The sequence below is a fragment of the Ceratotherium simum genome, chromosome 25 (genome assembly GCF_057802395.1).
Source record: "Ceratotherium simum simum isolate JZ-2026a chromosome 25, ASM5780239v1, whole genome shotgun sequence".
Classification (NCBI taxonomy): domain Eukaryota; kingdom Metazoa; phylum Chordata; class Mammalia; order Perissodactyla; family Rhinocerotidae; genus Ceratotherium; species Ceratotherium simum.
The window spans coordinates 4337810-4352961 of NC_141924.1; the positions used below are offsets into that span (position 1 = coordinate 4337810).

At 48.8% G+C, this 15152-nt stretch overlaps 1 protein-coding gene across 5 annotated transcripts; it reads left to right on the forward strand.

The window, feature by feature from the left end:
* On the forward strand, positions 1-8198 carry CDPF1 (cysteine rich DPF motif domain containing 1). 5 transcript variants are annotated; one of them, XM_087448740.1, is made up of 5 exons: positions 1-700; positions 2402-2437; positions 3090-3202; positions 4299-4414; positions 6627-8198. In XM_087448740.1, exons 3-5 carry the CDS (start codon positions 3090-3092, stop codon positions 6863-6865), a joined length of 468 nt encoding a protein of 155 aa, XP_087304866.1. In that variant the 5' UTR covers positions 1-700; positions 2402-2437; the 3' UTR covers positions 6866-8198. The 5 variants fall into 5 exon arrangements, with proteins under 5 accessions (XP_087304866.1, XP_087304867.1, XP_087304868.1 ...); XM_087448741.1 differs by having other exon boundaries at positions 1-275; XM_087448742.1 differs by having other exon boundaries at positions 1-195.
* The last annotated feature ends 6954 nt before the right edge of the window (positions 8199-15152 follow it).

A 15152-nucleotide genomic window follows, 5' to 3' on the forward strand; every position in this document is an offset into this window, starting at 1 on the left:
TCGCCGGGCTGGACTCGGCGCCCTGGTGGAGGCCGGTGGGGAGGCCAGTGCTCGCCGGGTGCTCGCGGCGCTGGCGACGGGACGGAGGACGCGGGAAGGGCCACTGCGGCGGGTGGCGGCGCTCGCGGCGGAGGGGCTGCGGGTCCGGGGTCGGGCCTGGACGTGCGGGGCCTTTCAGGAAACCGTGAGGAAGAGGCAGGTGGAAACGCTGGGGATAAGATGAAGAATGCCTTCAGAGGGCATGTCAGCTGAGTTGAGGCAGCCGAGGGAAAAAAGTCAGTGAACTTGACAGGTTAATAGAAATGCCCCAAACTGAAACACAAGAGAAAAGAGAGTGACCCACAAACCCAGAACAGGGGGTCCCCGAGCTGTGGGACGGTAGCAGGCGGTCTCACGCGTCTGCAGTTGGAATCGCAGCAGGAGGAGAGAGAAAGAAAGGGGCGGAAGAAACATTTGGAGAATAATGGTCAAGAATTTTCCAAAAATACTGAAAGATAGCAAACCACAGATCAAAGACTGCTTAAAGAAGCACGAGCAGGATAAATAAGTTTAAAAGAAAAAGAAAGTAAATGAAATATTCAAACCACTGAAAGCCAAAGATAAAGAGGAAATCGTTAAGACAGCCAGAGGGAAATTGCATGGGTAGAGATGTGGGGAAAGCCTTCCAGGTGGAAGGAACAGCGGGAGCAAAGCCAAGGAGGTGAGAAAGTGCAGGGGATATTGGAAGGATAGTGAGTGAGCCAACTGAGCTGTAGCTTGGTGCACGGAGCGGGAGGTAGTTGGAAAAAGATGATACCTGAGTTCAAGAGGCCTCAAATGCCAGGGCAGGGAGTTTATTCTGTAGTCAGCTGGGGAGCTGTTTAGGTTTGGAGCACCACCTGGAGCCTTGAATTTTGTAAAATTCTGTTGAATTTTCTTGTGCTTTTTATGCATCTGTTGAAATGATCCTATGGTTTTCTTCCTTTATTCTGTTACTGTTATGAATTGCATTTATTGGTTTTCAAATGTTAAACCAGCCTTGCATTCCTGGGATGAATCCACTCAGGCATGATGTGTTAGGCTTCTTATAAATTATCGAATTTGGTTTGCTAATTTTTTTTTTTTTTGAGGATGATTGACCCTGTGCTAACATCTGTTGTGAATCTTCCTCTTTTTTTTTTCCTCCCCAAAGCCCCAGTACATAGTCGTATATCATAGTTGTAGAGTTGTAGCTCTTCTGTATGGGATGCCGCTCAGCATGGCTCGATGAGCGGTGAGTAGGTCTGCGCCCAGGATCTGAACCGGCAAACTCAGGGCCACCAAAGTAGAACATGTGAACTCAACCACTATGCCACCGGGACGGCCCCCAGTTTGCTAATATTTTGCTAAAGATTTTTGTATCTGTGTTAGTGAAGGATATTGTACTGGTCCATAGTTTACCTATAAAGCTTTGTCTGGTTAATGGTATCAGGGTAATCCTGGTAGTTTTGGTGTCTGTGTAATACTGGCCTCATAAAATCACTGGGGAAGTGTTCCTTTCTCTCTATTCTGAAACAGTTTCTATAGGTTGGTATTACATCTTCCTTAAATGCTTGACAATTTGCCAGTAAAGCCATCTGGGCATGAAGTTATTTTGGTGTTGTTTTATTTCATATTTTAGGAAAATTTTAAATTATGAATTCAATTTTCTTAATAGCTATAGAGCTGTTCAGGTTTTCTAGTTCTTTTTTTTTCTTCATTTTTTTTTTTTTGCTGAGGAAGAGTCACCCTGAGCTAACAGCTATTGCCAATTGTCCCCCCTTTTTTTTTTGCTTGAGGAAGATTAGCCCTGAGCTAACATCTGTGCCAATCTTCCTCTATTTTTTGTATGTGGGTCGCTGCCACAGCATGGCTGATGAGTGGTATAGGTCCGAGCCTGGGATCCCAACCTGCAAACCTGGGCTGCCGAAGCGGAGTGCGCTGAACTTTTAACTACTTGGCCGTGGGGCCGGCCCCTGGTTTTCTATTTCTGAGTCATTTTTTTTTTTTTAAGATTTTATTTATTTATTTTATTTCCCCCCAAAGCCCCAGTACATAGTTGTATGTCATAGCTGCGCATCCTTCTAGTTGCTGTATGTGGGATGTGGCCTCAGCACGGCCGGAGAAGCGGTGCGTCGGTGTGCGCCGGGGATCCGAACCCGGGCCGCCAGCAGCGGAGTGTGAGCACTTAACCGCTAAGCCACGGGGCCGGCCCAGAGTCATTTTTGATAATTGGCATTTTTTGAAGAAATCTGTCCATTTCACCTAAATTGTCTAATTTGATAAAAAGTTCATACATTCCTTTATTATCCTTTTAATGTCTGTAGTCTTAGTGATATCCCCTCTCATTCCTGATTGCAGTAATTTGTATTTTCTTCTCATTTTTCTTTATCCGTCTAATTAGAGGTCGTCAACTTTATTGAAGTTTTGAAATAACCAGGTTTGTTTTATTGGTTTTTTTCCTATTGTTTGTCTACTTTCTATTCCTTTGATTTGTGTTATTATTTTCTTCTTTCTATTTACGTTGGGTTTAATTTGCTTTTTTCTAGCTTCTTAAGGTAGAAACTTAGATGATTGTTTTAAACCTTTTTTTCCAGTTTAAATATTTAAAGCAGTGAATTTCCCTGTAAGCACTGCTTAAGCCGCATAGTACATATTTTGATTTATTGTATTTTAGTTTTCATTTAGTTCAAAATATTTTCTCATTTCCCTTGTGATTTCTTCTTTAAACTATGGTTTATTTAGAAGTATATCATTTAATTTCCAAATATTTGGAGATTTTCCAGGTATCTTTTTGTTACTGATTTTAATTTAATTATTTTGGGCTTGGAGAATGTACTCTATGATTTTAGTCTTTTAAAGTCTGAGGCCCATTTTATGGCCCAGGGTATAGTCTATCTTGGTGACTATCTCATGTCCACTTGAAAATGATGTGTGACCTTGAGCAGGCCTCGTGCTCACTCTGAACTTGAGGTTCCTTGTCTGTAAGGGGCGCCCTGTGTCTTGTGAGTAAGCAGCGAGCAGTGGGAGGCTTTGTGATGTGTGTAGTTCTTGGTTCTGAAGGTGCCATGCCCTGTCTCTTGATCTTGCAGATGGCGTGTGAGACAGAGTGTCGTCCCTTGGGCGTATTTAAGTGCCAGCTCTGTGCCTTGACAGCTCCATACAGCTATGTGGGGCAGAAGCCCCCCGACACGCAGTCTGTCGTGTGAGTACCAGTGGCCCAGGGGCCCGGGAAGCCCTGCCTGGAGCTGGTTGACCTGAGTCTGACACAGGACCTGGGTGCTGTGCTTTGGGCCCACCCCCTCCAGGCTCTGGCCACTTCAGGTGTGACCTGAGGAGGCGCACAGGGCAAGGCTCGAGGGCCATCCAGCTCTTCCAGGACCTCCAAGCCCCTTCCTCCCTTCTCGGGCCAGAGTTCATCACCTGCTCCAGCTGTGGGTAGAAGCCCCGTGGCTCCGGCTGAAACAGCTCAGCAGCTGGGAGTGAAAGGCGCCATGGTGGTCTCCTCGTTTGGGGCTGGGCCTTGTTGCCATTCCTGCTGGTTCCTATGGAGACACTTTCTTAGTGGGAAGCCCACCTGCCTTGCGGCTCTTGCACTGGTGGGAGTGAGTCCTGAGGACCAGCTTCCTAAGAATCTGCCCAGGGAAGGCCTAGAGTAGAGCCAGTGGGTCCCGGGCTTGATTGTTGACCCTGAACTTGTCCTTCATCAAATGCCACGTTGGGGGGAAGTTGACCAATACATTACTCACCTGGGACAAGTGGCGGGAGCAAGGCTTCTTTCTTCTGGCTGGGGTTCCTCTGCTGACCAGGAACCAGGGTCATCATGGAACCCCCCTTTCTGGTCTCCTTTCTGTTGTGCGGTGTGGGGCCAGACCATACAGAGGTGTAAGGCGCCCTGCTTCTCCCTATGTGGAAGCAGGCAGCTTGAGAGTGGGCGTCACTATTCCTAGGGGTGAGCAGAGGGCTTGGAGAGCTCGGATGCAGACCTCGTGCCCCTGCCTGTACTCTGGTGAGTCAGGTTGGGGTCTGGGGGCTCGCTTGCAGCAGCCCTTCTTTCAGCGGAGGAGGAGTGGTTCTCTCCATCGCAGCTGGTACAGAGCCCAGAGCAGGCCCGATTTCAATTCCGGCCTGGCCCTCCATTGCTTGCCTCTCTGTTTCTACTCGGTGGCACAGGGGGACCAGCACCTCCCTCCATGAGTCCACACAGTGTGCAGGCCCTGGGGAGGTCCATGCTGCTGCCCAGCTTCCATCAGCAGAGGTTCGGGCTGTTCTGACTGCTGGCATCACTTACTGTCCTACAGCCTCCTGGAGGAGAGCTACGTCATGAAGGACCCCTTCACCTCAGACAAGGACAGATTTCTGATCCTGGGCTCGCGATGCAGTTTATGCAGCAGGCTGGTGTGTGTGGGCCCGGTAGGTAAGCCACGTGTCCCTGGGGCTGCCTTTCCTCCTCCCTGTGGCTGGGACCCCACATGCATGATCGTGGGAGAGGTGACATATGAGCCTTTCCCAAGGACTGTGTGAATATCAGCCTTTCCTGGTGATCCGAGGAGCCCTCACAGTCACTAAGTTGGGGGGGCCAGTTCTTAGAGGCCAGCTGGTCCACCTCACTGTGGATGGGTCCCTGCAGCCAACAGGGGTAGGGGACAGGCAGAGGGGCAAGCTAGGGTCAGTTAGGGGGTCTCAGTGGGGGTTGAGGAAGAGAAATTGATTCTTGGAGGCTCGGCACCACCCCCAGGGGCCCCTAATAGTTCTTTCTCCTCCCCCCAACTCTGCAGGGGGCCATCACACTCCTTCCCTCCCCAGGACAGTGACCTTCTTTCTAATTGTTCTGGGGGGACCGTCCAGAGGAAGGAACTGTGCTCTCTTGGGCATTTGTGGTGTGCCAGGCCCTATGCTTGGGACTTGTTTTACTGGTGAGGGATCCTTCAGTCCTGCCCCAAACCTAGTTAGGCAAAGCAGTATTACACCATTTTATAGGTGAAGAAACTGAGGCTTGGAGAGGCTGAGTGGGCCCAGGTCACCAGAATTGCTGAGCCTACTCTAAAAGCCCAACGACAGATGGGGGTGTGGCTGAGGAGTGTGGCCCCTGTCACCTGAGTGATCCCACAGTCTGAGGTCCCAAGCATTCTGTCGGGGGCAAAGTGCAAACAAGGGAGCTGCGTCGCAGACCACATTTAGACAGTCAGCCTCTGCCCGTCAAAGGTCAGGGTGAAGAAACCTCAGCTCAGGCAGAGGCCTGGAGGGAAGACCACATACGGAGTCTTGGAGTGTTTGAGGAGACGGTGCGGCTGGCGAGGCTGAGGCTCCGACGGGAGAGAAGCAGCTGGGAAGTTAATACTGGAAAGGGGGTGGGGCTGGGTGGGGAGAAGCCTTGAATGCCACCCCTGGGAATCTGGGCGGCACTTGGTGAGCAGAGGGGAGGGTGCCCAATGTGCTGTCAGAAATCTCTAAGTTTCTTTGAATAAATGGTAGGTTGTTAGCAAGTGAGTCCTCCCGGGTACAGATCTCTTCCGAGAACTGCAGGAAGCACAGCCTTGTCTTAGTTGAGGCATGCTCTAAGGTGCAGGAACAAAGAGACCCACAAAATACAGTGGCTTGATTAAGACAAATAGTATTCACTTAGTTTTCTTCTGTGTAAGAGTCCAGAACATGCAGTGCTGGCTGGAAGGGCACGGCTGCCATCCTCAACACAGCGTCTCTTGGGGCCACTGTGGCTGCTGCAGCTCCCACCATCATATCTACATCTCCACTGGTGGGAAGGGACAGGGAGCACACACCCATTCCTTTGAAGGGCATGACCAGGAGGTGGCACACAGCCACTGACCAGACTTAGCTGCATGGCTACACCCAGTTGCAGAGGGGCTAGGAAGGTAATCCCTGTGTGGGATGAAAATCTGGAGTTTGGTGTTAGAGGATGGATGCGGGGGCAGAACGGACGTGGCTGGACAGTTCTGGCCTTCTGCTCAGAGAAGCCACTCGACCAGGCCCTTTTTGGTCTATGGGGCTGGCCCTCAAACACCCTGCCACTCCCAGCACTGGTGGTCACCAAGCCCCTGTCCCACTGCTGTGACAGCCAGGAGAAGGAGGGATCTGGGATTTCTGACCATTTGGGTGTGGCCTGTGCCCCAGCTTCTCATCGTTTCTCTTCAGCCTGCAGTGGAGCCAGGGCAGTCCCAGAGTCTTTCTGTCCCATCCCGCTTTCCCACCCTGGTTAAGCCAGGCCTGTATTCCTCTTTCCTGGACACCTTCGCCAGTCTCACTGGATGATTCCCACGTGCCGAAAACCCTCTAGCACCCCCGACCTGCAGGGTCTGACCTCCTTTGCCCCTCTTCTCCGTCAGCCCTCCATCATGTCCTTTGCCCCTCTTCTCCGTCAGCCCTCCATCATGTCCCTCTCTTAGGCAAAGACCTCACTCCTCGAGGAGGCCAGCTGGGCCCCAGGGCCCTGCTCTCCCTCCTGCTGTTCTGGCTCTGGCAACACTGTCCCCACCTCCTCTCAGCTGCCTGTGTATCCTGGGGGCCGTGCTCAGCGCCCCATCCAGCATGTGGTGAAGGGCTAGCCTCCAGGAGAAGCTGCACCAGGCTCCCCGTGGTACTCAGCCCCCTTCCTTCCCGTCTTCTTTCAGGAATGCAGTATATTCTATTCCAAGAGATTTTGCCTCCCCTGTGTCCAGAAGAACATCGATGCTTTCCCTCAGGAAATTCGGCAAGACTTGGAGAAAAGGAAAGTTCCATCAAAGAGGCCTGCCAGCCAGCCCAGTTCTCGGACATGAGGGCAGCTGGGTGCCAGATCCACAGTAGTGCCCTGCATGGGGCTCCTGGGCCAGCTGGGCCTCTGCGGCTTCTGGGTCAGGGATGGGGCTGAGCTGGGAGCTGCTTGGCCCTGCCCTGTTTGTGGGCAGTTGGGAACAGGGTCTGTAGCTCAAGGTAGCTGGGGTCCAGCCTGCAGCAGCAACAGGACCGGGAGCCATACAGAGAAGGCCCCCCAAAGGCAGACCTCAGGCTAGACATCCTGCAAACCCAGCCCTGCTGCTCCACAGCTCCCCTCCCTGAGACCCAGGGCAGGAACTGGCGACAAAGGGAAGCCACAGCCGGGCTTGCTGGCCCTTTCACTCTCCTCCTCCAGGGCTGAGGCTCCAGGCCTTCCTGCAAGGTCCTCCCCTGGCTTCTGCTCACACAGGGCCAGGCCTGGAAGGCTCCTTTTACCCATCATATGATTCATCACACCCAGGAATTGCCTCCATGTGCCACGCTGCTCTGCTGGGTCTTGTGGACACAGCAGCAAAGGGACAAAGGCCCACTGTCTCAGAGCTGTTGATCTAGTATGGGGACCCTATATGTGGTCACATCTGGGGGGGTCATGCTGTCCATGCTCATGCAGAGGCTGGAGGGGCTGCTTCTCCCAGCCATCGCAGGTAGAGGGGTCTCCTGCCTTCCCAGATGCCAGAAAAGTGAGTGCTCACGCCACGAAGATGTCATTCAGCAGAATGGTCCACAGGGAGGCGACCTGTATGCTTCTGGGAAGATGCTGAGGCGTGCTGAGAGCTACAGAACACGACTGGGAGGTCTGGGGGATAAAGTTTTTACTTCACATCCTTATGTGATGCTTGGAAAATGTTTTTGATCTTGACCATATATCATGTTTATAATTAAAAATCCAAAGAACTAGTTAATGTTTTGAAAAATAATCCTTCCCCTGAAACATTTGTGAGACCAGTGTTCTCCGCAAGTGCTCTGGGTCTGGCGGTAGATCAAGAGATTGAATGTTGGTGCTTCTAGCCTTTTCTGTTGCTCAGGCGCTGGCTCTAGCTCCAGGCCCAATTCCATTCCAAGGCAGAGGAATGCCCTCGGCTTCCTTCCCTCACTCATGCTCACACCTCAAAACCATTCTGTTTCTTGCCCCCTCTCCATAGCGAACTCAGCGCTGGGTGCCTGTGAAGTCCAACCCCACAGACTACCGGCTGTCCCGGGGCAACCCTCCCCCAGGCACCCCCCCCCCCACGGCACTCCTGCTCTCATAGTCCCCATGGTAGCAACTGGTGATATACTGAACTGTGAGCTCACCTTCTTTCTGTCTGCTAGTTCTTAGAGGGTGGGAACTGCTCTGTCTCATTTTGTCATTACTGCAAGGCCAGCTTACCCCCCGGGGGCCTTAGGAACGTGTCTGAGGAGAGAATGAATAAAGAGCTTGTACTGACCCATCTGTGTGCTGGGTTTTCTTTTCAGATGCCCACACTTCTAAAAGCTTCCCCTGCTGCATGTACTTTAGACAAATGGATGTCATGTTCCTGGGCCACACTGTCCGAGGTCCATTCTGTACACTGAAGGACAGACAAAAAGGGACTCTGTTCGCGGGAAGACCACCTCAGGCGAGTGGGTGGGAGGATTGTTCTGGGCTAAGGGCAGACACCAAAGCTGGGGATTTGGTTTTTTCAAACCAAACAGTTCACCTCACAGCATCACTCAAAACTCAACAAATAATTTTAAAAAATAGTTTATTTTTTAAAACCATTAAGGCAAAACTGTACCCTGAAATTAATGCTTTACATTCATCAGTCTTACAGTAGGACATTCCAAACATATAAGTTCCCCCAAATTCAGGATATAAATCAATATATATGATCAGTTCAATCTCCTAATGGGAAAAAGAATAAGACTCAAGATTTTTTTAAAATTAAAGTTATTTTATAACCATTTTCTAATTGCCTGGAACCACTACCAGTTAATGTGACAAGGAAGATACCATTGCTCTTCTCTGCACATCCCTACTTCCCAAGGCCCTGGATGCCCCCCATGCCTAGAGAGAGGACACCCCAGCCTGCTCACAAAGATCTGCTTTGGAACTGCTCCTGTTCAGTATAAAAACCAAAGGGTCTGTCAGCCCTGAATACTTTTGAGAGTGTAAGGCACCCAAGAAGAGTAACGATAAACAGACACCCAGAAACCAAGCTCAGTCTTGCTTCGGAAACCTGCACCATCCTGATGGGTGTCTGTCAAATGCTCTCCCATCATGTCTCAGCAGAATGGCCCTGTGGATCCCAAGGGTGGGACAGATATACATCAGGAAGGAATTTTGCCAAGATAAGGAAAACAACGTATGGGAGACTCATGGGGTCCGTGGTTTCTGTTTTATGCTTCAGGTTGGGCCATCTGGAGGCTGCCAGAGAACCAGCTGGTGCAAATTGTTTCTGTCAGAATATTTCATATTGCAAAGTCTTTGGTAATAACCCACAGGTAATAATTCCCTGAAGAGCAGACGGCTACTTACTACTACACAGGAATAGTTCATGGTCTTCATTGAGACCCTGCTGTGTGCAATCAGTGACTTCTGATCTGGGTCTAAGGCGGCCTTGCTGGAGGAAATGATGAGATAGACTTGCTGTGCTACCTGCATGTGAAGTGTGACAATGGGAACAGATTTGCACGGCGAAAATCAATTCTACGTGGCTCAGGATAGATGAAAAGCTTTGACGTGTGTGTGTGTGTGCACGTGTGCAGTTATATTTCAGTTGTGATATTTCAGCTTCCTTTGTGTTTCCAATAGGTCCAAGAGCCAGGCTATTAAGAGCATACGTCAATTAACACTGATTTCAAAAGAACCCAAGTCATTAGATGCATGATTGTACGTTAGTAAAATATTTATATTAGCATTTTAAAAAATCCTCAAATCACAGTATTTAAGAAATAACTATTAACATAGTTCTTTTTACCATACAGTTTAGAAAAAAATAGTGATACTTGAATGGGAATACTATAATTTTACTGAAAAGCGTACTAAGTGGTATTCATCTTTTGTGAGGTACTTTTTTTTTAGGCCTGAAAAAAGGAACAGACCATCTGTGCCTTTAAGAAGACAAGACATTTCCCAAAAGTGAATGATTTTATCTTGGAAAGATGCGTCACTCACTTGTCTTCAAGGCCTGAAGCTTGACCTCCCTGCCTTGAGGAGGCTGAGTCGAGGCCCGAGGCCCCTCTGGCCACATGCCCCTCATCTTGGGGCTCACCCCTTGTCCTAAGAGGCAGAGCTCATGGTGGGGGGCTTGTCTGTGCACCTGCTTCCGTGATACTGTGTCTACTCATCGTATTAATGAATTTTAGATGCCGAACGGGGGGAGAAGGGCAAGAGAAGAGGAGGCTGGTAATTCCCTTCTCTGGAGAAAAACATGGAAGGTTTTCACATTTGATCCAAGCTAGCAAACATTTTAAGTTAAAAAATCTGACCCAGGTCTTAATTTGCTGTCTATGATGTAAAAAAGTTGATATTTCTTCATTATTTTGCAAAGAATGCATTTAACAGCCATGGGGCCTCTGAAGTCCTTGATGTTCTCAATTGCTTCAATCAAGATGTGACACTGAACATGGATGCAGTTCGGTCTGTTCTATTTGGCAAAGGATTCCAAAAGGATGTGGCTCTGTACTTCAGTTGGACCATGTTATATGCTATGGCCCCATCCTTCTCGGGGAGGGGGAAGTAAACAGTTCTATTTCTCATGCCTCAGGCTGAAATTTTGAGAAGCAAATGGTCAGTTTATAATCCCACTCCAGATCAGAGAAGCCGTCCCAAGCTGGGAAAGGGCAGTGCAGAAAGCAGCCCTGGGCAGAGGCCTCTCGCTTTCTGTTCTAACCAGTGGGCCCACACCTTGGGGTTTTTTTTAATAAGCACACTCTACTGAGATCAAGTTTAAGAACCTGCTGTATTCCACAAAAATAACATAATGGAAGCATTATGTAACTAACCTAAAGCATGAAGACTCACTGTCATTTTTTTCTTTACAAAACTTCCAATATCACATTTTAGTTTGTATTGTGGTTTCCTGAGAAATATAACGGATCTCCTATGTCCGGAGTCACACCAAATTTGTTGCTTTATTCTTACTCTAGTGTGTTTCACAGGCTGGAGGTCAATGACCATTTTCCTGAATTCTATTAAAATGGCACCTAAAATATGTATAAATCTCAGCAAAAACTTTTGACTTCAATCTTTGGAGCCTACTCTTAGATCTTTCTGGGCAGAAGGTCTTCCAGAGGAGTACATGCCCTGAGAGAAGTCCTTGGACTCAGAAAGAGGAAGGCCACTCCACAATGTAATGGCATCAAAGAATCCCTTGGTTAGCAAGGCGCTGCCAGCCCAGTTCAGGCAGACTGGTCCACATTCATCACACCCCTTCCTTTGCTCCTCACAGCAACAGCACAGCCGAGCTGTCTACAGAACCTTCTTGCTGCAGGTGTTCACGGACACTTCACTTCCCGACTGCGCCATCTGAAGGTTGCTGTTGTCAGAAGGCAGGAGTCCCCTTAACTGACAACTCGATGCCAAGACTTAGTTGGTAAGAGTCATTAATCCCAGGGAACCCCCATGAGCCAGCTTGGACCAAGAGCTAAGAGGAGCTGGGCCACTTTTAAAATGAGAACAAATACAGAGAGCTGGCTTTGGAACCGCTCGGTGCCTGGCAGTGCCAACGCCATAAACACTGGGTGTGTGGAGAAAATCTCCCATGGACACTTTCTAATAATCAGTAAGCCCCCAGGTGGTGGCCTTGGTCTTAGTCTGCGACTTCTATGGGCAGTATAATTTCCTTGCCTCTCCTGAATCAACACCATTGTTGTGAGCTTAAAAGAAAGGCTTTAAGCAAGTAACCCCTCCAGGAACACCTGTGTCAGGCAGACCAGGCTGACCCACAAGAGCGTGGGTGGAGGAGGGGCCCGGGCCCTGAACTCACCAGGTCGTAGGTGGCTGGCAAGAGCAGGGAGGTGGAGAAAGTGTGCTACAACTGGGGCCAGAGACCTGCAAGGTCAGGTGGCCCTTCATCCTGAGCCTGGGTGTTTTCACTTTAATTTGGGGATGATCCCCTCAAGGGATTGAGAATCGGAGGAGACAGCAGGAACCTTCGTTGAGAGCTGTAAAGATCCAAAGCGTAGTTGGGGAGTTGTGAACACTTGACATGTTTTCCTAGTGGGATCTGTGTTTTGAAAGGCCATACGGGTTGAAGAGGTCCTTTGAGGTGGCTGGCTTTCCCTGGGTCCATGGAAGCCCCCCAGAAGGCCAGGCCAGCAGTCAAGTCAGTCTTAGCTGGGAGTGCTGGATTCGTTGGTTGAAAGAATGGACACACATTTAAACAGGAGTTTGTTAAGACGTTCCAAAGACAGGGCCACTGGGTTAAGACATTAAAACAGTTAAGACAAAAAAACCCTCCATGTGCAGCTGGCTACTAAGTATCAAATGTGCCCCATGTCACCGTGGTTTAAAAAAGGGAGCATGAGGCAGGAAGTGCCTGGAGTCAAGCACAGAGGCACAGGTGCTACTAGGAGGGGCGAGACATTGGAAAGTCACCGTCCAGCTAAGGTTTGCTTGGAGGCATCTCCTTCCATCCTCATCAGCAGAGTCTCTCCCTGACTAGCCAGCAGGCGTCAGTGAAGACAAGGGGAGGCCCTTGGTGGGGGGGGGGTCACTGCAGGCCAAGACCATCACTGCTTCTCCTGACCCGGGTCATGTTCATGCGCAGTCTCACTAAATCAGGGCAGCAACTTCTGCACATGCGGATCTTTGAGGTTCTCTTTAAACAACAAAAGTTCCTTTAAAGAGTCATAACCTCCCATTTCTCAGTGTGCGGACAAGCAAAGGTGAGCATGCAACCTCTGAGCCCTGATCACAGACAGTCTGACTGCAGATGCTCCAGAAAGGCCCCAGTGTTTTGAGCACCTTAATTCTAACGGTGCCTCTTGATATACCTATTGAGGTAGCTGTTATGCTGTTGATTTGGGGAAACAAATGTTGCCAAATTAATAGTTTACTTGTCATCATACATCAAACGAAAGATTTTACTTGTGCCTTGAGCTTCTGCTCAGATCTTAGGATGCTACCCTGCCCCTGGGATCTCACAATCCTCGAGGCCATTTGTTTCCCTGGAGTTTTAGATGGCCTGTGTAAGAAACACATCAGTACAAGCCAAAAGCTACGTTCTGTGCTCTTAAAATGAAAAGAAAGAATCCCTTTAAAACAGGGACAGCTCTTGAGGGCATTCTTGAATGTACTAAGCACCAAGTTTCTTTCTCCTCGACTTCACGTTCATTATTTATGCTTATACATACATACTCTGTAGAAGATGCTTCGAATTCATCTCATCAGCCAACCATGGGGCAATCACAGGAAAACTGGAGAGCAGGCGGGAAGAAAGGAACAGCTCACTAGTGCTCTGACAACATTCAAACTGCTCCTGAATCCCGCTCTTGCTGATGGAATTGGGAGCATCTTGTTTTTGATGATACTGAACTTCACCGAAACTGCCTCGAGCATGTGCAGCCCTCAGGCTTCTCGCGGGTTGGTGGGTGCAGAATTCAGCGTCTGGTTGGGACACCCAACCAGAAATGCTCAGGAGGCGGAACAGGAGGGACGCGCTGTGGGACGGGGTGGAGAGGACCAGGTGGGATCCCAAGCCGGAGCTGGCTGGCATGGTTAGGAGGCACGTCTCACATGGGCCCCAGTTGTCCCTTCATTCTCGTCAGCACTTGAGACAAAGGCTTTTGGTAATTTTGTGGTCTCTTGAGGAGTTTGGCACTTTTTGCTATTACAAGGCGAGAAAATGAAGAGCCAGGTTTAAGCAGTGACTCATTGAAGATCCCGTCACAGTGGTGAAAAGGAGCCACATTCACCACCAGAGGAGGCCGGCTTTAGGCTTGTGGTTTGAAGCTTATAGAACTGTTACAAAGTTTCCATTGTACTTTATGCTGATGTCTACCTAGCAAGAAACCTAGCAAGCAGTAAATGCACTCTTTTAATAGTTCCTATTTGAAATACTACAGCTTATTGAACTGGTGAATAATTCATCTATATTTGACTATTGATGCTCTGAGAAATCTTTGATTAGATGACTCAAAATATTCTGAGTGGCAATTAATGATGCTGTTGTTTAAAATGAATGGGAACATGTGATTTTCTTCCTATTAATAAAAGTGAACAACATCAACTGACATTCAAGCTGAGGTCCCTGGGGCCTCCTTTCCAGCCTTTCCTCACCGGTAGTCCTGCTAGGCCCCAAGAGAACTAAATGCTCACTCACACTGTTAATGCAGAACCTCTGTCTTCCGTCAGCTTGACTGCTACTGCAGAAAGCATGAAATAAGGAGCGATTTTAGATAGGTTTTATGAAAATCTAAACAGAATGAATGAATTTTCTGAAAGCCTGGGTCTCGAGGCTCCCTTTCCAAGGCCATGTCCATTTGAGTGGCATCTGTCTAGGGTACATCAGAGTGAGAGGCTGGTGGTCAATGGAAGCAGCACAGACCTGGCACTGGAATCCACCGACCCCACGACCTTAGATAAGCCACAGCCCTCCAGTCTCATGAGTCCAGGGAGTTCTCATTTTAGTAAAGAATGGCCAAATGGATGCACCATGTGACTCAAAGCTTAGCCCCTTTTGGACTTAGGATGACCTCTTGATTGGTGCCATTCACGTGTGGAAATACTTTTATTTGCTTCCAACATATCCTTTGATTGGATCTTTTAAAAAAAAAAAAACTACTAAATGTGTAATTTTTAAAAAAGGATGTCCTAATTGTAACTTTTACTTTTTTCTAGTTCAAGTCTCAGTTTTATTGTGCTTTCTACTGTTGCATTTTCATAATTCTCATCTTGGGAACTTTATCAATATCAATCCTAATCATTCTTTAACAGAAAATAATAATGCCCTTCTAGAGCCAAATCTTCTAAAGATGGAGTGGGAGGGGCGTCAAGCGTACAACCAGGTCCTAAGTGCTGTCAGCGAGGTGTCCCATGGAGGCAATGGTACTGGCAAGCTCAACCCGGTCTGGCTGGGAGGGAGGGACGGCCGAAAATTCCCTGATGGGACTACTGATCTACTGTGGCGGACGGAAGGAGAAAGTGTCTCCAGGTCCATATGCTTTACACAAAAACCATGCTCTACACTGCTTTCACAACCGGACTGAAGTTGATCTTTAAGGCTGAAACAAATATTTTAGATGTTGGAAAAACCACCTTACATAAGTGGTTGGAAAAGGAGACTTAACTCTCTAAATCTTTGTAAAAACAACCAGCCTGTGGTGAATCCTGAGACTAAGTAAAACCACCATTTGAAGGACTTCGTACCCGCCCTCGTTCTCCAGGTCACCCCGCCCCCCCACCCCCAACCCATCCT